Genomic DNA, 26,098 nt, shown 5'->3' with positions numbered 1-26,098 from the left:
CATCGTCAGCAAATGTAAGTACATATCTATTTTGTATGTTATATATGGATTGCGGATATCATTGAAAATTTATGACTTTGCAGATAGAGTAGGTAAAGAAGTAAAAAAATAAGTAGAGCAAGTAAAAAAGAAGAAATTAAATAGGGATTCATATTACTTATTAAAAATTATAATGAATATTCTGCTGATAGGTGTATCATATTTTTGTATATTACATGTACTCTGTGCATTCTATCATCTTCAAATTTCAAAAATGCATCAAGCGTCTACAAAGTGTGATACACGAAACTATGTTTATGTTAAGGCATCGAAATCGATAAGAAGGTAGCTATTGGTATCACCTTATTTATATGTATGGAAAAATTGACGTCAGATTAGAATGCAGAAATAGAGAAAAAAGAAAGTTAAAATAGTACCGCTCCGTTGATTTGGACGTTCTTCAACCGCAGTTGATGCACACAATCCGGTTTCACAGACAATTCTACGGTGGCTGCCAGTTTAAGAGTTGCATCTCCTTGCGCGCCAGTGACAGACGTCACCGATGTACCCTCTAAGTTGTATACGTACGTATGCCCTTCCTGATACGCCTTTTTTGGGTGCACTATTTAAAAAGACAAAGAAGCGTTGTTAAACAAACTACGAGTGTCGTGGCTTTTCGAATTAACCGTCTGCCCGTTTACGATCTTTTGGAAGATTTTTCACGTTGTAACATCGAATGTTGTAACATATTGTAACATCGAATGCAAATTAAATCTCGAAATCAAAATATCGAAATATATGCAAAATAATTGTATGTAATATAATCATTTCGAAAAGTTAAAGTTGCAGTTAGAGTTGAAACTGAGCATCATCACACACAAAGTCTGTATTTGTTGAATTGTAATTATCAAATGATAAAATGATATAAATATATCGTAGATTTTGATTGTACGTTATAAGGCAAAGGGATAAAAAATGTTTAAGATCAAATACTTACTTCCACGGCAACCGACTGTGCATCCTGATTTAGCTGCAACAATAGAAATAAAGAGTACATTAAAAAGATTGTACTAACGATAGATCTTATTATCATTAGACTATGAATGTTTATACAAATTCAAATTTTTCTAAACGAAACTAACAAAATGTAACCTAAATGAAGATTTGTTTCCTTCTTTAAGTATTATTATATAAACAGTATTTTACTTTGAATATTTTGTATATCCCTGTATATTAAATATGCTCTGTATATCTTTGCATATTTAGATTTTCCATTGATGAATGCATAAACATTCTGCTCGTCATCGTCTATTGTTATCGAAAACGATCAGAATTCACTGCTACAATAAAATCTTCGCAGACATCAATTAAAGAATCTCAGAATCGCAACAAAGTAACAAAAGATCTTAATCTTCAGTGTTCAACCACGGTCCTATTGTCGGCATTAATTTTAATTGCCCTAACTTATTCCATCGCTGGACGTTGTCAGTCAATTTTGGTAACGATTTATAACGCTCAATAGAGCAGCAAAGAGGGAGAGTTGCATTGAATAAGTCGGGCCGGTGCTTAAAACGCCCACTTGAATTTGTCATTAAGGGGCCAATAGTTGGTCACATCGAGATTTGTTTTGACGTCGCATAAACACGGACCAGCCAGTGCATAATAATGTGTAACAGCATAATAACTAAATCATACCCAATCACCCAATGTAATAGCATAACAACGATACTAATCGTATCGTAATCCACAATAATATCTTTGATCGTTTCATAGGTCCTGTCGTTTTTCATTATCCATCTTCAACAAATTATCGTTCTCCATTTCTCAAAGCCACGTCGTGGTTCAAATAGGCTCAAATTCTATATGACTGTTTTAAGGGCTAAAGTTGATACCACAGCTATTTTCAACCACTGAAGCTCGTGCTTTTGCAAAAGAGTTTAACGAAAGATCATATTCTACGCTAAAAGTATGAATGTTCTTGTTCATCGCTATTTTGCATGGATATTTATTTACTTATACAAAATGTAAGATTATAAAAATGTAGAGAATGCATATAATATAAAAAATACATAAAATAATTAAGAAAAATCATTCGTTATAATATTTAGCGAGTGGAACAAATATCTATAGACATAAATTCTATTTTCTTAGCTACGTTTAGGAAAATATGAAATTACATAAAAACTCGCAGTCCATTCGTCAGTACGTTATTGCAATAATAGAAACGATGAAACATTGTCTCCATTAGGCTGGTCTAATATTACTCGCAACTTAGTCGAAATTAATTCGTCCGTCGTATTTAATCGACTTTCGTTGTATAGCCACTAGACTCCCTCGAGAACCATTTTGTTCTTCTTGCCGTGGCACACGCAGTGAAACTTCTGCGTTGCTGAAGGATTTCGGCACGTGACGCGAAATCTAGACTCGTTTCGAGTTGGTTCTGATAAATTGGTCGGCGAGAAACGAAAAAGAAAATACGCTTCACCTTCGGTCCAGTGGTAGTCACGCGCTCGAAATTCAGAGTCTGTTCGACAGTTCTACCGAATATTTCGGCTTGTCAGCGAAGCGATATCCCGATGAAATTTCCAATTCACTCGGGGTAGTTCGATAGTTTGGATCATAGATTGGAGTAGAATAATGTTGTTGACATAGTATGTTCATGTAATAAAGTTGAAACAGTGATTTGAGTTGCTTCACAAATTATTACTGTGATAAAAACTTATTTAGGGATCTTTAGATTATTTAGGATTATTAATTATTTTTTTCCTATAAAGTTATTACCTTCAGAGTCCTTCATCATTTTGTTTTAACGTCGTTTAAATTATTTATCAGTCACAAGCATTCGTCTGTTACACCTTTGTGTATCAAGAAATTATCAACGAATAAATAATTTATAGAGATATCGACGAATCGATAATTTGACGAATAATTATTTTGTTGGTATCGTTTGAAAGATCTTCCGTTGATAATTATATATTCGTTTATATAATTAATTCGTATATATAATATAATCGAATATAATAATGGAAATACAAATATATAATTATATGATCGTTTGTATTTCCATTATTCGTTGCCATTTGATAAATTAAATTTCTTAAATGCCGCATATTTTTCTTGTCTTATTTCTGTCCGAAATCTGAATTAAGATTATTTAATTTAAGATTAATTGAAAATAAAAACTGGATGTTACGATATTAATTTTAATTAGTTCCAATGGTAAAAATTAAGATTTATATATCTTAATTAAAGTTTCGCATAAAATTTTGTAAAATAATTGACTCTACTTAATTCTAATGGCAAAGATTGAGCTTAATCTTAATTAAAATTTAGAATAAATGATTTGTACAATAAGCGAAATATTAGAAATTTTATTTATCGGAACGAAATAATCCATTAACTTCTATAGAAAAATGAATAGAATATTATATTAAGCAAAAATTCGATAACATCTTTCATCATCATTTGAATGTAGAAGTAAAATTCGTTTGGGAAAACTCGGCCACTCTATAAAATATTAAAGTAACGAATTTTTTGTTCTATAAGACTCGTTAAAATTCAGCGATGCATGCAGAAGATAGCTAGGCAAACGATATAAAAAATATGCACGGCGAATGTTTATGAAAAGTCTCGTGTTTAAGAAGCTTCTATCACCGAGCTACTTTATCCCATTTTTATCCACCATGTAGATTTCCAGCGGATAATAATGTAGAAAGTAGATAACGTCGTAGAAAATGCGCGCATAGGAGGCTTACGGCGGCTTCATTCGCTGGAAAACTTTTAATAACTCTTGCCTTCTTTATCGAGCAATATTTTACTATCTCTTGCCCTTTCCATTAGCACAACGTTTCTTCTTCGTTTACTTAAGTGACCCTTTAAACAAGAATTTTAGATTATTACACTTTTTAAGCCCTTTGACGTTTAAACGTTTAAAAAGCTTGTACCTTGAACCTCTTTTCATCTTTACACTTTCAACCTAAACATTTTTCATTCGATAGCTATACTTGTCGTCAGGAAAGATCCGAAATTTTTATAAAGAAGGTATATTCTCGTTCTTTAAAATGCATTATTATAATTGCTCAAGTATTGTATTTTATATCGATATCAATGATTTATCTTCGTGTTTCGAATGTATTAATTAATTTGAAAGAATGGACTAACCAATGGAAATATGCGTACATGTTGTTTAAACTCAAACTTATTGAAAAATATTAAAATGTAAGTTGTATTAGTATTTTATCAGGATATAAGAAGTATATTGGAATATAGTTGGATGTTTTACAGAAACTCGCGATCGTGATAATTTCTATAAAACACATATACCTAATTTTGCGTCCCAGCATCAAGAACCAATCGACTAAAAATAAGCGTTTCAAGATCGAGGGTCAGCAAAGTCAGCGATTATCGTGTTATCGACGCGACCTTACTACGAGGTTCAGGCCTCTTTTGCACAAATATGTCGCTCTTCCCCCCGGGGGCTAATCAGTGTCTCGCGTAAAAATGTTATCGATTATAAAACGAGTCAATAAGATTTTTTATCGTGTCCGCAGGGTTTTCCTTCTTGTCGGCAGTGTATCGTGCATTGCGAGAGGCTAAGTGATCCGTCATTTAGACTTTATCATGGCCTTTGAGATTTTTAGAAACAAACGACACTATCCAATCGACGTTAATATTCCAGCTGATTCTTTTTTAAACTCTCGAATCATCTTACGTGAAACGTGAAGTTCTTACAGTTACCGATATTTTCACTTTATCACGATTCTCAAGCTTTTTGCATTTCAACCTGCTTTTCGTTACACACGAGAACAAAGTAGTTTCAATGATTGTAAAAATACGATCAACGTGAAATTGAAACGAAAAATCACGAAAAGAAATGTCTTCATTAGAAAAATACAGAGTTCGATCGAAAATAATGCAAGAAACAAATATAATATCGTTACTGTTTTTCACGTCTATGATTATAATTCGAATTGCTTTCGATTTCTGTGTTGTAATTTGACTTAGATCAAAAGGAACGTGATACGACAACATTTTTTTTTATTAATTATGCCGATATCAGCTAAGTTGTTTAAAGCTGTGTGGCACTAAGAAAAAATTAAAAGGGTATCGCGAAGAAAAGAAATGAATAGAATTACCAAACAAGTTTACTTGTCCGGAATATTTATATTGTGATCTCTATGTATCGTAATCAGCTACATGTTTTTTACTAAATCCAAATAAAGCATAAAAGAGTTGTAGCGCAAACAGGCAATTAACGTGATATTGATTATCTATTAAGTGCAGACTTCTGTAATATTAGTTTCACAATCTAAAGTAGCGTTTTCGAAATATCTTAACGTCCTGTAATATATTTATAACGTTGACACTTCAATTTTAAAATATGGTGTCATTTGTTATTTTGTTTCTGATAGAACTTGGTAAACGATTGCGAGTACAATGACTGCCGATAAACTGCATGCTTAACATAGCGTTTTTCTCGGGTTTTAGCTGAACAAAAACTACGTCGAAGTTATTGCAATGATTTTCTTTTACCACTGGTGATATTGTCGTAACATACAAAAGTAACGTTAGAGATATTGCAATAGATACTTCAACCTTAATAAGAATAACAATAATTATTTAATTAATTGCATCGTTATCATTGATACAATTTCATTTACATTTTTTCTGACATTTTATATTATCAAACCCTGTTTTTTTTTAATTGTCACAGTGAAATGGAATTCCAATGATTTGTTTTCTGTCATTATGTTTGCTTCCATTTAGATCCGATAATTTCATGAAGTTTAAAAAAATCGAAATATTCATAACGCTAATATACTAAATTGCAGTAGATAAATTATTTAGGAACTATTTTCCAATAAGTACATTATTATAAACTAATAATTATAAAGCAATAATAGTTCATAATATAGTTGTTCCTTTTTTATTTCCAATTGAATGAAATCTCAGAGATTTCAAACTATTAACAATATAATAGGAATATTTCAAGAAATTTTGTTTTCTGATGTGCACGTTTAATATAGCAATATACCAATTTGTAACTTCTTTAGGGAATTGTCAAAGAAGATTTCTAAAATCTTTTATTCTCTTGTCGTTAGTCTCAGATTGAATTAAATATGAAGATTTTAGATCGCTGAGAATATGATTCAAATATTTCAAGGAATTCCACTTTTCCATCTCCAAGTTTATCATAATAAGATGGTAAAAAGCAAGAGCAAACATCCTCTACGTGTTCTGCTGCAATCTACTTTTTCCTTCTTCTTCCTGTTTTTTTAATAATGACAGCAATTTTTGAATGTAAAGAGATTATTTCGGTATTCTGCTAACGTTTTTCTGAAATAAATAACGTAACGTCGGTACTCTTTTGTAAGAAAGGTCATGATAAATTACGATAAAGAGTGCTCTGGACCTCTGAGCGTTTCCTGTCACGTAGTGCTTCGCTATTTCTCCCTTTTACTGAATCCAGATTGGATTTAGCTAGAATGGAGTCTGTTGGTCACAGAAGATTGAAATTAATACCGATCCTCATATAAGCACAATCCTTCTGGTCAACAGTATTATCTAGATAGGAACTATAATACGAAAAAAGACGATCAACCATTTTATCATCGTTAATGCTTCTCTTTTATCCGTATTAATAATTTATTTCGCGTTTTACGATTTCGTGAATTAATAATCTTTTTCTTCTTCGTACATTTTTTGTCGACTAATAATATTTCTCACTTTTTCCATATTTATGAGTATACAAAAAGTATATAAAATATTCGACGTAGGATACTCTTTACAATTTTTAGTAAATGAAACAGATTTTTGTGGGACTTCCATTTTTTCAGTTCTGTTCGTAAAAACATGAAATTGCGCAAAAGTCAGTTGTCTATTCACGAGGCTTAATAATTTGATTCATTTATATATCAGCATATAAAGATTGATAATTTGGATCATTTTTTGATATTCACGCGAATAAATAATTTTTTCAACCACTTTATATTTTCGTAAATTAATAATTTGGGTCATTTGTATTTATTTAATCCTTCCTTCCCATTTTTTATAATTTCCCTGATTAATCATTTATTTTATCTTGTATATTTTGGTTGGTTAATTACTTGATTTATTCCTTCATATTTTCATGGATCAACTAATTTGTTTCGTTTTTTTTTTAGATATATGTGACTTAATAATTTCTCTTCTCTTCTCATATTTTCGTGAATTGATAGCCCTTTTATATTCTTAATAGCCGTATTCTTTTATATCTTGTAAGAAAAATGGGAACATTTCTTCCATTATGTTGGTTAAGAAATATTTTTGCCAGATCTTCGGATTATAATATTACGTAATACTTTTAAGAGACTAGAAATAAGTTTTTAGAGAGAGATTGAAAAATTGTTAAATTGATAACGCAAGACACAGTGGAATTATGGAAACGTTTTGCTAAAGTCTATATGCAAGAAGAATTTTTACTTGTATCGAAAAATTCTCCTTTTTCATTTTTAAATGTTTTCGTGCAACAACATTAATTCCTTCGCAACGCTCCTCGTAAACTGTAAAAATGATTAAATATACTTCTCCCCCGAGAGAATAATTCTTGTTTTGCCGGACATGTTTAAATCATTATAACCGATACTATATGACAGCAGCGAAGAGGGGAATGACACTTTCATATAACATTCGTAATGTTCTGTCGAACGCATATCGTTGAATTATTTTTGACGGGTGATCAAACCTTCCAGTTCCTCAAACAGAAACGTCTCGATACATTCAGAAACCATCAAAATCCCAAACATCTGAAAATCATTTTGAAATCGCGGATTGACAGATATTTTCTATCGATCTATTTTCCTACTTATTTTGAAGGAAATAGATAAATTATTTGTTTACGCGTACCAAAATCAAATTGGTCAATTTTTTACTAATTTCTTTTACTAAAAATAGAATCAATTCCATCGAGATTAATCGTTCTCACGGATGACAATTAATATATTTGAGATATTTTGGAAGGCGGTAAAAATATATATTTAATCCGAAAGTTAGACAAAAACATAGTTTTCGTTTTATGGGTTTGATAAACGGCGCATCGAATATTAAAATCGCTCTCTTCTGTAACGTCATCTGAAAATGTCAAAACCAAACAATGTCATTTCTTTTCTCTGTGTTCTTCGATTATCAGTTTCCTATAAAAGAAGAAATTTCTGCAATAAAGAATCGGATAATGATTTTGCGAATTTACAATCTAACTTCGTATTTCGACGTATGTACAATGTACATAGATTTTATTTTAAATTAGCAATTTCACATCCTACGATTTAATATGTTCCAACCACCTACAATTTATACGAATCTTCAAATAGAGTTGGAAATGTAGAAAGCGGAAATCTGGGGGCAGGACATTCCTGTTGACTGGAAGAATCTCGTAAAATGGCCTACTCAACGTTAAGGATAAGGCAGCAATCGCGAGCAATTTTTATCGAACAAATCCCCGACGCAATCTCAAAACGAAATGAAACGATCCTCGAAAGAACCTCGAGGCTTCCGTCTCGTTTCGAACGAACAGCAGGGAGCTCGCAATGGGGCGGCAAATTAATCGGTCGGCCGCAATCGCAGTCTCTTTCTCTCTCTTTCTCTCTCTCCCTGCTCTTCCATTATCCGATTATCAGAGATTCGCCGGTCGGCGTAGCGTCGCGGCGCGCGTAATCGCCGCTGGGTTGCACATGAAAATTGCAAGTGTCACGCGCTCTGCAGTGCTTGAAATTTTAGTCCCGTGGAAATGCCAGCTGTTGTTTTATGTGACCACTTTCGTATGTTATATATCACGTGTCGAAATAAATTTACATAGTGTAATTTATCGAAGTTTGTTCGTGAGAAGAAACAGCATGGAATTTTATAATACAGTCAGTCACGATAGTCTGCGTACACTTATTGAATTTCGTGTGTCTGAGTTCTAGAACACATTGAAAACACACTTTTGTCACAAAACTGCTTGTACTTGCATATCGATACAATTACTGTCAACGTGTTGTCAAGAGGAACACAAAATTTAAAATATTTAAAGATTAAGATTGTTACTAAAAGTTTAGATAACTTTTTCCACGAATTGTTTAGAAATTTATTACTAAATACCTTAAGAAGTTTTTACAATTTTTTCACGTGGATATCATTTTTAAGAAATTATCATTATTCGAGACTTTAGCTCGCTTCTTCCGATAAATTATCTTCAGATTACACGTGTAGATATGGAAAAGCAGCTCCCTCGCGTTTTATTCTTCCCACGGCGGCATTTTCGCGCGAATCACAGGGAAAATCGCGCGGAAAATCCGACGGAAGACAGCGGATCGTTTAAGGGCGTCTCGAGTGATGGTAGAAATGAATTTTCGATGCGACTCGTGCAACTGTAGTCGACCTGGGATAATTGCAGCACTGCAGCCGTGATAAGCGGATGTGCAGCCGTGTAGTTTTCCACGCGATGAGCACGTGAAAGCTCCATGGCTTCCAACAATGTATCACCCGGGAATTATAAGTGGCGTAAATTACGGCTGAAGGTTGCACACAACTTAGCCTTACAATCTAACTTTCGTTTTAAACGACTATAATTCTGCTAATGAAGACACATCGTCTGGAACAGTTGAATCGACAGAGCGACTTGCAAATGATATTGCTTCGAAAACCTTCCATTTCCTTTGTTTTTGCTTATTGCGTTTTACTGTTTCTCTTTAGCGCCTTCCACAAGGATATTTGCAAAATATCTCTCTAATAGGCTATGAAAGGAAATTTCCAAACGTAGAATACATTCCTCTCTCATTTCATTCTTTCCTATTCTTTCGTAGCGGTACTCGACAGTAAACTTTCCAACGGTTTCTGTTCCGTGGCTCGCTACACAAAGACCCTATCCTTCGGACAAAATGATTACTAGATGTCGATACATTCTTACGGAATATTTTCGCATGGACCCAAGTTCGAACTTGTAATCGCGAACCGCGAACCGAAATTAGTAGCCGCGAGTTTTACGCCAGGTGTACACAGAGAATATATTGTTAATAAATATTTGTTGTTAAATATATTGTTGTTAGATATCGTGTTTTCTCAGTACCTACCACGCCTATCACCTCACTTTGTTTTCCTTAAATAGCTGTATCTTAATTTATTTTATCAATAAAGCCCTACCTTTTGTCATACTCTAAGTCTATAAGTTGTTTGGAAAAAATTGTCTAAGCATACTTCTCATTTAAAACTAAAAATTCAAAGATATAAAATACAATGAAACCTAGTTTTTTTAAGTTCTAGGATAAAATACTCCATTAAGGTAATTAACTGTGTGAGTCCCAGGGGTCTTTGAAAACACAGGGTCGAAAAATGCCGAACGGAGCAATAGCGATCATCATATTTGTTATTTTATGAAATACATCTATATTATTATATATGCGTGCTATTAGTTTATAAATATTCCAAGTTTTGTTCAATAAAAATTATTCAGAAGATAACAATGAAGTATAAAATACCATCAGTCGTCTGTAGCGTTCAAATGTACTGGGACTTTTCGGCACAAAATCTAAACAGCGCGATCCCGCTGCTTGGAACTCAAACGGTTAAGAAACACGGTTGTCCCTGTAGAATTAAGTTAATCGAAGATTCGTCGTAAAATGCAGCGACAACGTCTCGCGGTTCAGTCTATTCTGTGGTAATTTAACACCGTATCAAGAGTACCTAAAATCATCTTGGACCGCTAATGCACATAGTTCGCGGCATATAACTGGCTGGAACGAGGTCTATATCATTGAAACGATTACAGGTCCCCTATGTTCAACCGGACATTTGGTAAATTGATTTGATCTCGACTTCCCAATAAAACAGACGAGATACGACATAGGGCCGGTTGCATCGCCGTACCTACATCAACTTCGACTTTGGAAAAAATTGAAACACGCATGAAGGGTATAAAGAGGCGAGGAAGCTGCAATGCGATAAGAAGACAAGCCTCGCTTTCCATCAATTTGAGTGAACCCACAAGATCTAACCATAAATCAAATACTTTTTCGAATGTGTTACAAATTCATGAATTCTTATTCGTATCATCAAAATTTGATATTTGTAATAGGTAAAGTATTACATTCATCGATATGAAATTTCTATCTTTCCTCTTCTTCAACAAATACGATTTAAATATACAAATCCTTTAATTATTATTTTATTCGATTTTTTGCGCAAAAATATTCAACGACATTTGAATAGTAAAAGAAATTTCAAATTTAACGATAATACGAACTTTTATAAATTTGCACAATCTATTTCTTACGAATAACATTTAATGAACATACGGAATAATGAAATTGGCTAGGTAAGGAATAATAAAAAGCTTGACGTCAAATGATGTCTCTTGCACGTTATTGTACACGTTCGAAAACGTATTACGTATTGGGACGTCATTTGATATAAAAAACTAGTAATGTATTCATCGTACAAATATAATATTCATAGAAGTTCATTTATACAAAATTCTCAGAAATGTGAAATCTAACTTGGAACAAAAACGAGTCGTGACTCTTTACCTTCTTAAGTAATAATTCGTTAATTTGTAGAAAACGATTAATTCACGTCTATGGAGAATTCTGCGAATTTGAAAAATATTTAAGAATTTTTTATGTATTCGCTTAAAGAATGATAATGGTAGACAAGCGATGGAAGCTTTCTTTAGTAGAGCAACGACGTGTAAAATAATTGATTCTCTAATATAACGAACCAAAGGTTGCTTCAAGACCGAAATTCTTGTAATTGTAAGGTAACTTTCATTGCGTCCAATAGGAATCATAAGCCACGCAATAGCCCCAAGTGCTCTTTATTTCTTCATTTACTTGGACCTCGAAACTTCTTAACTCCTGGTGTCTTGTGCTGAAATGTATATTTCTCAGAGAAACCGATGGTCCCTTGTAAATATTTAAATAGCAAATGTTTCTTCGGTTGATGAAGGAAAACCGCTCATTGCTCCTTGAAAGTTTAATGCTGTTATACATTCCAATAAAAAGTTTGATACAAAATTTAACATTTAATCTCTTTTAAGACTACATTCATTAAGTCTGATATAAAAGATAGATATTTTCTATCTTTTTTCACAAAAATAATATTCAAATATGTAGTCATGGACATTGAGATTTAGTACACATTCGTAGAAGGATTTTATTCATTCAGAAATAATTGGGTAGCCTGTCGTTATCTGAAATAAAAATCAAAGTATTCGTACGCAACCATTTTACAGACTACTCGTAAATATTCGTAGCTAATAATATTTGTAGTAGCTTTGAAAATCTTTTACACACCTCTTGCAGTATCTGTAGTATTTATTAATATCTCTGAAGGAGTGAAGAGGGCAACTCATTCATATTAAGTTGATTGTACACGTGAAAGGAAATTCTTTATCAATGGAAAAAGATTCTTAGTAATTTAATGTAAAATTATTCTTAAGAATATCTCGAACATAGATGCTCGAACGCAAGTAACTGTCGGTACTTAACGACTAACTGGGAATGTTTACGCATTTATAGGAAATAAAATTTACTCAAACGTAATATAACGTAAAATGTTTACGAGAAATCTAAATATGCATCGAGTATTTGTTATAACATCAGGACGGAACAAATATGTCTCTAGGTTAGTTTTTCTTAATTATTTCATCATAAAAATATGAGTTTGCGTAACAGTTCACAGTCTACCTATTAATAGAATTCCTATGACACTGGAAAAATAACGCGCAATGATGTTTACACGCGTGGAAGATTAACAATATTGTTTACCAAGTCATAATTATTTGTCTATCTCTAACGCGCGATAAAGCACACTTTGTTCGTTCCACGGGGCTCGATAAATCGGTAGAACAGCCACCATAGGAGAAGCTCGATCTAGCTAATCATGACGGGTCTTAATAAGAACTCCTCGCCGCACTGGTACTCATTTTATGCGGACTAGTTCGAAAGCGACTTTTCTAATTTTCTACGATTACACCTCGGAGGAAAATGAAATTTTGATTAATTCAAAATTACTGTACAGTTGTGAAGGAGAATTTATGGGAGTTGCTTTTGGCTCTTTCCCTTTAAAATTCGGACGATTGTTAATTCATACGAATATTAATATTCATTTCACTTTTCAGTTCTTTAAACTTCTTGTAAAAACCTTTTCATATTTTTCCATCATAATTTCGCTACTCTTATTTTGCTTAAATAAGAAAGGAAATAACAGTATCGTCTCGGCTGTTTCTTACTATTCTAGTTTTATGTATTTAAATTATTCTAAAGGTTTTTTGGTTTCAAAGGTGATTTGTACTCTTTTGTTGTTCTCGCTCTTCTAAATCGTTTTAAGAGTTAACAAATATTTATTTTAGTATAAATATCGATTTATGTTACTTGCTAGTTTCGTTTAAATTTTTAATTTTCTTATCGAACCAAACCTTTTTCTGTTCTAAAAAAATCTTCCAATTTTTTAAAAAATTATAATAGTGTTTTTCTTCGTTATTCACATTTTACTCAAATTATTCAGGTAATTTTCCTTCTTCAAAAATATTATATAATTTCTTTGAAAATGATTCTCGTTTTTTCATTATTTTTGTCGCAGGTACTCAAATCATTAAAAAATTTCTTTAATTTTTTTCTTTCTTTTTTATAAGTATTTTCATATTCTTTTTCCATTTAAATCATTATTTCTAACAATTTATTTTTTATTCTCTTTGAATAAACGTCGCATGCGCTCTTTATTATTCCCTGTTTAATTAGATCCTTCAATGAGATTTTTTATCTGCTTTCAAATCAAATATACGTGAATTTCTTTATCTCACTTTCTGTGATTGAAGAGCAAACGAAGCTGTTAAAAAAATATTCCCATATTCTATGATTTCAAAACCTATTATTTAAAGCGACACGTAATGAACTTTAAACATTGTCTAGCTGCCGCGGATGTGGGACAACAATAAACGACGGCCATTGACAATGATTCAAAGAACTCGCGGGCTAATCATTGTCCATCATCGTCCATCTAACTCCGGCAATGGGATCGCGCCAAGTGGAGGAAGTCTCTTAGATCATTGATCTCGCTGATCCGTGTCACGTTTTGTAAACACTCGTTCAAAATACCAAACTAATAAAAAAGAACAAAAAATCGAGAAACGCGAACTATTCAATTTTTTGATATACGATATACCGTTTATTTTGGAGAAAATTGGTAATTTTGAGTTCTTGGAAATTTCCAGCTTCGATCAAACGCCAACGTAGCTTCGCATGTCCTCAGGGACTCGACCCATTTCTTCGTAACATTCCATTTTCAAGATGGAACTTTGAAAAATTTATTCGAAACTCGACAATGCGTTTCTTCCTTTTTTCGCCCTGTTTGCTTGATATACCCATTTTTTCCTTTTTAAAATCTTTACGATGTATAAAGATGTACCATAGGAATTTATTCTATTCCCATCTTAAAGATTTCTTCTTCTTCGTGAGGGTAAATTTCGTTTGTTAGTGGAGAATGTATGTAGAGATTTATGTAATTTCAAATGTGATTTTACTATATTATAAAATCAATTATGTTACTCTCTGTTTTATCGTAGAAATTTCGTTGAGGATTTGTTTATGCGATAGGAATTTATACTGGCTCTATAAAATTTATCTTCTTTCCCCAACATGAGGTTTTACTTGTGAATGAAAAGCTGAATAATAATTTATCAAAATTTTAGAAACTCTGATAAAATAACAATAAAAAAAACGTTTGATCAGTTGACAATCAAATTTTGAATAAATAATCCACGATACTTTGTATCCATAGTACTTTTATAAATTACATAATTCTGTCGTGTGAATAAAAAGAATTGATTGCTACAGTATTAAATATTGAATGCAATAAGTATATAATTCGTATTAACTTACAAATGATCTAGTTTCGACAAATATAACAATGACAAGAGTTTAATTATTATATAATCATACAATTTATATATGGTTATACTACAAAGTCAGGATCTATTTTGTGATAAAAACTTCTTCAACAATTTTTTCAATTAAGCATCTATTTTGATCTATCTATCCATTTTATGAACAGTGTAATTACATTAAATTTCTCATCAAATTAAGAAGAACAAAGATCACAGAGTACAATTTTATAAACTGGATATATATATATGGACTGGTGTTTTCAAATACAAAAATATAACAGAAGCAGTTTAATAGTTTAATTGCATCAGTTCGAAGGATTATTTAAGAAATGTTAACTATAAGTAGCATGCTTGTTATTTCATGGCAAGTGTCTCCACGGTCGTAAATTATTCATTTCATTTTCGATATTACTGCCTGATAAGTGTAGTGGTTTATACAGTGTTTTACGATCAGCGGAAATAAAGATAGCGAACACGCAACGCTGATGGTTCGTCGGAAAACGAAACACGTTGAAAAAGCTTTTTCCCTTGATGCATCGTCTGTAACGATTGTCAGGAAACGCACGTAAGTCCATGACGGTAAGAGCGTAATAATAAGTTAAATGTCACGGATAAGTTTTATCGCGAAATAAAATAAAGAACGAAAAAGAGGAAAGGAATACTCTCTACGTTTCTCTTGTTACATTACGCTATTTTCTTTTTCTTTTATCAAATTCACAGAAATTAGAATTTTTCCTTAACTGAACGCAATTTTCGTACAAGATATTAAACAGATAAGAAAGATACTAATCTGGAAGAATAGAAAATGAAAGTTCTACTCTACTACTATTCTCTGTTTTAATTAATTTAAAAAAATTTACTAATATTAGGTTCTTTTTTAATTGATAGAATTTTAAGGAAACGATCACATTTTGAAATTTTTAAAAATATGAAGGCACTGAAGCTACGAGATAAAAATCGAAAATTATACGTTTCCGTTATTAATACACTGCTAATATTTTGCTTCATTCTATTTCTCCTAGATCAACAGATATTAAAACTGTTTAAACGTTATGTTATTTTAATAAAAAAAAAAGAAATAATTACATCTTCTGTGAAGCTATGAAGAGTGATAAGAGAAATATCAAGACTACATTTCTATTAACTTCTTTTTAATATTTAAAATCTCTTATTCAAAATTATTTCTTATTAATCTCAATAGAAAGGAATATTTGAAAAATTGAAACTTCAAGTATTTTAAAAGTGCTAGACGTTATCATAAAAGAATTTAAACAAAAATAAGGAAAATGTTACAAACATATTCATGAAAGAAAATATTCGTCAAATCAGATATTATCTATTATTTACTACTCCTTTTGGATTTCCTTTCGAAGAATCCGTCGATCGGTTTCAAAGTCCACACCGTGATCTCAACCGATTTGAACTTTTTGTAAAGGCCAAAAAATCGTGAGTTTACGGGTCAATAATAATCAAACGAATCGATTTTGTTATCTGCGTTGCTTTGCAGATTATTGCTACGCCGACCGGCTTTTATATCTGTGCTCTTACAGTACGTGTTTATTTGTCGTTATTAATAGGATTATAAGAATCTATAGGATATAAGGATTATAAGAATTTCGAAGAAAAGTTATTTCGTAAAAGATTCAATTAATTCTGAATATCTTCAAATAGATGTGAAATAAAAAAAAATTAATATCTAACAAATAATTCCAAATAACTCCATAAAAAGCTATAAGAATTAACACAAGAAGTATCAAAATTAAAGTAAATATAGTTACAGATATTGAAGAACTCATCGATTGCACATGTAAAAACATTCCTTATATAAAAATAGACTATTAAAACGGGTTTAAGATAAGCACAAAGAAACGTAAACAGTCAAGAAAAGTAGAAAAATGGTAAGTTGCGTTTCAAGCGACAAGAATAAAGACAAATAACTAGTAGAAATTCGATTGAAACAAAAGCATGCTGCATTATGGCAAAGCCATTGGACGCAGAATACTTTAGTAGCCATTAGTAAAGTATACTGACGTCTAGAGTGACGCAGCTTACTCTATGAATAGTCACTGAAGCTAAACTAGACCAAGCATGACAAAAGACATGACATGACAAAACGAACCAAATATTCCTAAAAAAAAAAAATAAAAAAAAAAGACAGCGGTACATAAAGTCTTTTATAATCGAGGAGAAATGTGTATTCAAAACCAGAAAAAAAAACAGGAATTTCGCGGTAACCGCCGTTAATTTGTTCGAGTCCTATCTGTCGAAATTAATCTCTGATTTCGACATCCGTCTGTTAACGTTAATCTCTGCATCCTTGACACGGCGAATAACCTTTTAACACGACGAACCGCACGGAGCTTGAAGCTCGTTGACCCTTTCTATCGTTCGGGATACCACAATGTATATCATTGGTCGAGAAATTTGCGTAAAGTTGAAAGTACGATTAACGATCAACTGATTGTGCATTTATGCATTTGTAGAAGATTGGGAAATACGCTGTTGACTACAAGTATTAAGGAACAAACTGATGTATATATGATGTATATGATGTAACAAGCTGTGATGGTTTTCATTGTTCATACTTTCGAATTATCTCGGTATAAATCTGTTACTTGGGTCGCATTAGTGTGGAAAATATGATGTAAAATAGAATTTGTTGGAGTTTTTTAATAAATGTAACGAGTAAGTATCCCGCTGTTTATGGCTGGCGGTATATATATTATATTGGGGATTTTTATGTATTTATGATAAATTTGAAGTTGCACATACGCACAGAACGTATATGATACACAAGGATATATAAAATATCCATAGTGATGTATATTGCTATAATTTTCAGTAGATGAAACATATTTCTACAAAAGCTCCATTTCTTTAGTATTGTTCATAAAAGTGCAGAATCGCATAAAAATCCTCATTTTATACGTAAGGCGTGTGGAGAGAAATATATAAAATATTCAAAGTAATGTACTTGTTACAATATTTAATATTCTTCTTTTTTAATCGTGTTCATAAAAGTACGAATCTGCGTAAATAACGTGACAGGTCGAATCACTTCAAATATGATACGCTATTTAAGAATGTTGAAAATCTTGATAAGCTTTAATATGTCTTTCTATGTTTGAACTTTGATAAGACTCGAAAGTCTTGTCAGATCTTGAAAGCTTTTGGAATCTCGGCAATCTTGAAATAGACGGATATTCTGCATCTTACATCTTCGATTTTATATCTACAAACTCTTACATTATATTCCACCTACAGTATCTTATCTGCAAGATCTTATCTTCTATCTATCTCTTATATCTTATGTATCTCTAATATTTTATACAAAATATAAGTTTCGTCTTGGAAGTCTCGAGAGCTTAGCGTAAATATAAAATTTTCGTTAGAAAAATTAATACTCGCCTAGATTTTCAGGAAAGATTGTCAAGACTTATCTAAACTTTAAAGGTTCGTAAATATTGAAAATTTAAATATGACATATTATCATTAAACTACGAATTTTGATGCACTTATAGGAAATTTAAATCAGAAAAAGAGGAAAGTTCAAAACATAGAAAACAACAAAAATAAAGTTCATCACCTATTAGAATATTCAGTAGATAAAACAAATTTCTGTTCAAGTTTTATCACTTTATTTACCTTCAGGAAAATATGAATTTCCATAAATATCTGTGACCATATACTCATTTGCATTCATGACTATGCTATTCCACTTAAAACACAAAGCAATTACTTTAAAGACATACGAGTATTTTGCTATTCTCTGAACAGTCGTGTTTCCCTATTAATTCATATACCGCACATTTCGCTGTATATTTTAATATACGACCGTATTATACCGTATTCTCATTCAAATTGTATACAGTTCGTCGAACCGTGGTATCGTCGAAAAAACACCTTAGACGCGTCCCTACCCTGGATACCCTGCGTTTCCACGAAAACTTTTATGCGAGATACGTATCTGCGAGGGTGGAACTTATTTACCTGGTCTACACAGAATTCCTGTGGGACTGCAAAGGGGTAGTTCCATGCATTTTAGAGGTGGCCTGAGCCACACTGAACAAACTTCTAACGGAATGTTGTTGTGACGTGAGGGTGACTCCTCACCCCATTGTGACTCGCCCCTGATGCTTTTCTCGCATAAATTCAATTTATCAGCCTGTTAAAAAATATTTCGCCACCGTCTCCCCTACACACTTTCTCTGTTTTTCTGCCTGCCTTTATCTTCGTCACGTTATCAACGTGGTAATGGGCCTGGGAAAAAGTTTCACGACGGTGTAACGAGTTTCGAGTTCGGGTATATGGAGTTACGTAGCAGACACCCGTCGGCCGTATGGCGACTTGAAAAATTGATGGATCGTGATGGGACGCGGAGACGTTGTTTATCACGTCGTTAGAAAAAAACGAAAGATATTTTGCTTGTCTATGGATAGTGTGCGAGCTCCGTTTCTTTTTTCTTTCTCTTGAAGAGAGGAAGTTCCGGTTTTCAGCGCCGAGTTTGTTTTCACTTTGCAAGTTCGCAGCAAGCGAAAGAAGCATGCACGGTGATTTAGGTCTGTTTCTAAAGTTGTTTTTTTTGCTATTCGTACGTTTTCATTCTTCTGAGATTTTTTAAATTCCAGAAGTACCATGATCTGATTCTACTTTTCACGTTGTTTCCAAATCAATCTTAGGATTCTTTTATTGTTCAAACATTTAAGAAAAAAAAAAAGAGAAACTAAAAAATTTGGGGAGTACGATATGTAACTTAAATTCAGTTTCAGGTTATTTTCAAGAATTTAAGTTGTAATTAAGTGAAGTTTCAAGCATTTTTATCTTTAGTAGTAGAAAGTACTATAGTTGATATAATTTATTCGTTATTAAAAAATTCCTCAAGTTCGAAAATTTGTTAAATTGTTAATATACGCGTGATTTCTCCACTCTCTTTTGTTGCGTGTTTACCGTCGCCTCGAATGATGATTTCTTTGTCATTAGCCACTCATTAGATTGGAAAATTATACGTATTTCTTGATACAGCTTTCTATCCTCTAGGAAGTTTAAACTACTTGTTACGTGGGCTTGCGACATCGAGATTGCGCGGTGAGTGCAATTTGTATTTCGCTCTTTGGTTTTTGTATTTTTTACAGTCGAATAATAGTAGTTGGTTGTCAAAGTTTGGTTACGCAAGCTGTAAAAGGTTAATTCCGTTTTTTCCAGTACGTGTTGATGTATTATTTTGCAGCATCCTGCAGTGAGCCTGCATTGTCACAATTGCTCTTTCCTTTTCAGTCATATTGTGGGTGGACCTTTGTCGCTAAAAGTTCTCTACAATGTCGTGGTTTTTCGTTTCTCTTGACTTGGTCAATATTCTGTTTCATTCTTCTTTTCCGGTTACGTGCAGCGAGATGGCAAGATTTTCATACGCAGATTCGTTTGCTGGAAGGAATGTTGCCTCTTTGGCCTTGGTGAAATGGAACCCACGTAAAAATCACGCGTTTGCCATCCTTGTTAAATTCTTTGTAAGTCTCTTGGATGTTTCCTATGATTTCGCGTTCGTTCTTATTATTTTCCCCTATAACGTTCATTAAACTCATGTCATTGTAGTCAGTATATTATGTATAATGATTGCTATTTCTTTGTATCTATTTGAGGGATCCGAGGACGGCATATGCTTCAACTGTAAAGGCAGACGTGGCTTTAGGAAGTTATTGTTTTCTGGTTATTTCGTTGCAAATAAAACCGAATGTAACTGGTCTGTTTTTCATGCATCGATATATGTTTCATTGTGATAAGAGTATTTATTGTTTAAGCTGGAAAATCCAATTTTATGCTCTATGTTAATTGTTATTTTTGTTAGACTCGTGTTTATTTGGGGGATCTTTACGACCCAGGGTGCTAATTTTCCGTAGCTGCCCGTTATAACCGCTATCGATGTGTACCTTCAGTTATATTCGAATATTTTCGATATGCTGATATGGAGAAAGGGTGTGGCATTTTTGGTCTTTTTGTCCTATAGGTCTGCGTATCCACGTGTAGTTACGTCATTGTAGGGGTTGTTTGGGGTAGAAGATAATTTAGCAGCGTATTTTAGGCTCACGTGCTTTCTTCTTCGTTCTCTAGTGAGGTTTTTATAGCTTCGAAGGGTATACTGTTTATTGGTGTTGTGCGATAGCTTCCAGTGGTTCGTTTCAGTGCGATGTTACGGATCGTATTCATGTTTCATGGCGTTTGCGTAGGATGATTTTGGTTCTGTTCCGTTGCGAGTTTGAATTTTCAGTGTGCGGATAGCTGTCGGAGGATTACTGTGCTCAGGGATTCTGTTTGTGTGTGTTTATACAGACGAGTGTATGTATGCACGTGCCTGTGATAAATCGCGTGTCAGTGGTGGGATCACCATCACTATCCCGTTGTCACTAACACTATTACACTTTCTCTTGTTCTAACTCTCACTGTGCATGGCACTCGCGGAAGGTACCGATACAATCAAGCACGTTCCATCGCGTCGACAGTGGTCTGGGAACTGCGTGATTTCCTGTTTCAATTTTATGCTAAGTTGAATTATTGAAAGCTTTTGTTTGATAAAACGAAAGTGAAATTGGAATATAAAAAATAAGACATACAAATGAGGATAAAAATTCTAAAGACAAATTCAAGAATGAAATCTCGGCATTTTCCTATGGAGGATTGATGATGATGATGTATATTACAATCTGATTATGGTAATGTATTTTAGTATGGAAGAAACTTTATAAACATTGCGGATGTATTTATGAAAGTTTAAGTTTAGTTACGGGTCTCTTCATCCGTAAATTAAAATAAGAAACTGCATTTCCACGGGGCTCGTTGTTAAGTTGAAAAATCATAACATAATCTAGAAAAGTTCCCTAACGAAGAAAATGACTGTCATCTTATTTCGACAAGACGAGGTTAAATTTAATTCAAACGAAGAAGAAATGGAAAAAAGCAACGATAAGATATGCGAATGTGTATGGAATTTTGTATAACGTCGCAGAAGTAATTTGACCTGTTGTTGCGTTAATTTTGTTATAAATTCTTAAATAACATTAATCCATCTTTTGCAGTGACAGTGAAATTACAATAGAATAGGAACCATTAAGTAATCCGATTTGAAATACTATAATTTCGATTAAAATATTGAAATTCAATTCGATTTTCGAGCTATCGAGATTCGTTCGATAACGAACAAGTCTTCGAATTAAAAAAGTTTCAAAGAAATTAAGAGGTCCCAAGAGGTTAAAATTCTATTACGATTTCTTAATGATTATAGCTTTTAACGATAAAAAGAAAGACTCGCCAAATACATATTGCTAATCTGCGAGTTAGATAACGCTTACAAGAGCTTATGCTAACTATTTCGCAAGCTAGATAACTAGTTGATCGAACCAGTTTTGTTGTCATTGGTTTCTTCCTTTCATATATCTCGAATGGAAGATATTTCCACGAATAATTCGATTCAGGGAAGAGTATTTCTTAAAATTTTGTGTCTAAAATGATATTAATATCATCGAAATACTTAAAAAAAAGAGCAATGGGTTTTATCTGTTTATATTTATATGTCTTTTATCGCTTGTCGAAAATATATGGAATATTCAGGAGTTCGATATCATCCAATTCCATGAATTTTGCCCCCGATTCATCAATTATTTATGTTATATCATAATTCAACTGTAATGTACATAATTTTTTCTTTTTAAACGAATCTACTTATTTCTGAACATTTCTTTTTTTTTTTTTTTTAATAAATAAGTTTTGAAATTTTTAAAAATAATTATCATTCTTTGAGATAAAAAAGATTGCGATATATGTGTTTATTCTTGCAATTCCGATATCGTGAACTTTTTCAGTAAAAGTTCAACGAAAAGATAGTTCTATCATTTTCTATATGAAAGGATAACAAATTTTCATATAGAAAGGAATCTTTAAGAATGTTTTAAAACGAGCTACTTCCATTCAAAGGAAAACTGTTTTGAGACATCCAATTTTTTAGCACATTCCCAACAAAAGAGTTTCTTAACGGAAGAAAGTGACTTAAGTTCTAACGAAGATGTGCTATCTTCTTTCTTCTGAAATATCCTGCTCCAAAGGAACCGTTTTTATGACAAAGAAGAGTCGTTGTTTCTTCCCTTCTGAGAGTCACAGAAGACCCCGAGAAACTTTGGTTAACGCGAGCGTGTCATTTATCTCCTAATTCGTCGTCTCGCAAAAAGGCCATTTTAGAGATAAAAGAGAATACTTGTCGTTCGTTTTTGTTTCATCGAGGCTTCATATTTCTCTCCGATAAGATTATATTACTATTTTACAGACAGTTATTTATATGAAATAATAATTTAAAAGTATAGGATATTATAAATTTATTCTACGAGCTTTCTCATTTCATTTCGAATGTATACACATGTTCACATTTGCCCCTCTTTATTTAAAAAAAAGAGTCTACCGCTGGTCTTTGTTTCGTTACCTATCTTCACCAGAATTTAGTTCTTATGATTCGCGCATAAGCACATGAACGCTAAAAAATTTTAATCTTTAATTAAAATATTGCGTTGCAAAGATCAAATAATATATCACAATGTGTAGGCGACAAAAATGTGAAAAAGTTGACTATGAGAGAGTGCATAGAGAAAATTACTTTTAAAAGAAGTTCCAGTTATATCCCGAAACTACAACATTCTCTTCCTAATTTAGCTACTTTCGAGGAAATCCTAACGTCTCCATTGCTAATCCTATTTTCGAGTGTTCAGTCTCAATAATACATTATTACAACCTCAAAACATCAACTTTCTAACACAACTCAATACAGTAGACTTCTAATTTGTTTAAACTCCATTTATACAAGCTGTGACCCTTACATTCATACATCTAATTTTCTAACACATTCTGAGATTCCAACGATATGAAAAATATACAAATATTACTATGGTTTTGTATTATTGTACATTTTTTACTATACATATTTTGTATTACTACAGTTTTACATACTTTTTATTATATTATACAATTGACTCGTAAGTATAAAATAAAGATTTAAACAACTAAGAGTCAATGAAATACAGGAATTACTATAGAGAATGATGAATCCAATAAAGACAATTTTCGTTCCCTTAATCAACTGTAATGTAGGCAGTCGAGTATCCGAACACTCGTATTTGTTTTCACAATTTAGAAATTTTCTAACGAAAATATGACGAGGCTGTTCCGGATCTACGTTCTTTACATCATGCTCTCACGCAAAAATTTATGCAGAAATATGCATGAAGTATTCAAGTTTGAAAATTATACGCTTCTTGGATAAACCGGAGAATTTTGGTTGCAGTAAGCATTGAAGATAAGATTATAAGTGGTACTTACATGCTGATTCGGTAACCACGAACAGAAATAAGAGGCAAACGAGGGTCGCTTTCCTAAGTCGAGGTGGATGTCCCATGATCGCTGTCCTAGTAGGCAGATAAGTCTCGCACTGTCGCACAATGTATATCAGCCTGGGGCACGGGAGATGCGACCACGGGAGAAACACCACAAAAGCATGGACGCTTTTCTTCGTCCGTGCTTTTATGCTCTTGCGGCCCCCCTCTCGCACTTTACCACTTGACCAAGCTGCTGGACATTGGCATACGGTTCGTGTGTGCTCCATTCGTCACGCTGACACTGAGATAACGAGACCCCGTGGCAGGTCGCATAAAGTGGCTTACACACGCTGTAACATGTTGCGATCCATCGGCTTTGAGGTTTCGTTAAAACACTTCGGGTTCGACTTTCCACTAGTATTCACTTACTGAGATACAGTCCCGCTGGGAAATTATTTTGAACTTTTGCACCTCGTTTGGTTTTCACTTACAGTGTTTCGGTTTCTCTCTCTCTGTCTCTCTCTCTCGAAAAAAAGAAAAAACTATTACACGGTGAAAGAGAAGAGAATTTTGATGTTTCTTTGGTACCTTTGTTCTTTTTTTTATTATCATTATTTAATTTGTACTTTACAATTTGTCCAACTGGACATTCGGAAAATTGATACCTTTGTATCCTCTTTTTTTTCCAAAGTAACAAATAACCTTGAGTTTCTTCTGATATTTGCTACGACAAGTTTATTTGTAATTTATGTAGACGAATTGATTTTACATATCTCAGATCAAGCAAGATGTGGACACGTTTTATGAATATGTGTGTTATACATGAAACATTCTCAAATTTCATTGTTCTCCCTGACATTCGATTGTTACGATTGAAAATCATGGTACTGGTTTTGAAAAATGTCTGAAAATATGCATAGATCTTGTAGGATATTTGAGGTAGCTATTTATTTCATAGAAATCGCGAAAAAGTTTCAACAATTATCTATTGAAAATAAAAAATTATAACACGTAACGAACTTTACTGAATATTGCACTGAATATTTATGTGGAGTCCTAGGTATTTGACTTGCCTTGTTTGTAATATGCGCGTGCCGTTAAGAAAGATGTTTGGTGGTATCTGTTTTCGCAGTGTGAATGTAATATGGTTGCATTTACTGAGGTTTGCTTTAATTTAACTTGTAGCCACTTTTCTATTTTTGTGATATGTTCTTGTAGTAATGTGACTGCTGTTACAGGGTTAGTATGCCTGACTAGTATCGCTGTGTCGTCTGCGAATGTCAGTATTTTGCTATTGGTAGTCGTTGGTATGTTGGCCGTGTATAGTGTGTATAATATTGGTCCTAAGACGCTTCCTTGCGGAACCCCTGCCTTGATGTCTTTGACTTCGGAGTATGTGTCCTTGATTTTTATTACAAAGGTTCTGCTGCTTAAGTAGGATTTTATTAATTGGTATATTTGTTCCGGGAATTGTTTCCTGATTGTTTGTAGAAGGCATTTGTGGTTTATTTTGTCGAATGCCTTCTCTATGTCCATAAAGAAGGCTGTACGGTATTGCTTGCTTTCCAGTGCTATTATTATTTCGTTGACCAGTCTGTGCATTTGCTCTATAGCGGAGAGAATGCGAGTGGAGAAGCGCAGTGTGAGTTGAGAGGTCACGGAGTGTGAATCGGGAAGTCAGAGAGTGTAAGTAGAGGAGCGGGATAGTATGATAATAAGACGTACGACGATATTGTAATCGGTCTTTTGTTATTGAGTATCGCTTATTAAACTACATTAAACTCTAAATAAAACATCATTACTTGTCCTTACTCTAAGATCCATGAGTTACTACATATAGAATAAAATTTTTTCATGCAACGTTTCCTTTTCGAGA

The 26,098-nt window shown here is 33.0% G+C and overlaps 1 protein-coding gene across 2 annotated transcripts in view; it reads right to left on the bottom strand.

Moving 5' to 3' along the window:
* Nucleotides 1-24,402, bottom strand: part of LOC117216797 (apolipophorins) — a 46,545-nt gene extending 22,143 nt beyond the window's left edge. Inside the window, exons 1-3 of one of the 2 annotated variants that reach the window (XM_033463827.1) lie at nt 24,227-24,402; nt 977-1,009; nt 417-601 (exon numbers count right to left, since the gene is read on the bottom strand). In XM_033463827.1, coding sequence (XP_033319718.1) covers nt 417-601; nt 977-1,009; nt 24,227-24,302 — 294 coding nt within the window. In that variant the 5' untranslated portion in view covers nt 24,303-24,402. The remainder of the gene's footprint in view (nt 1-416; nt 602-976; nt 1,010-24,226) is intronic. The other variant, XM_033463828.1, reaches the window with a different exon arrangement.
* Between the last annotated feature and the right edge of the window lie 1,696 nt (nt 24,403-26,098).

The sequence above is a fragment of the Bombus bifarius genome, unplaced genomic scaffold (genome assembly GCF_011952205.1).
Source record: "Bombus bifarius isolate JDL3187 unplaced genomic scaffold, Bbif_JDL3187 scf7180000007973, whole genome shotgun sequence".
In the NCBI taxonomy this organism is placed as follows: domain Eukaryota; kingdom Metazoa; phylum Arthropoda; class Insecta; order Hymenoptera; family Apidae; genus Bombus; species Bombus bifarius.
This window is presented reverse-complemented; position numbering and strand designations above follow the sequence as displayed.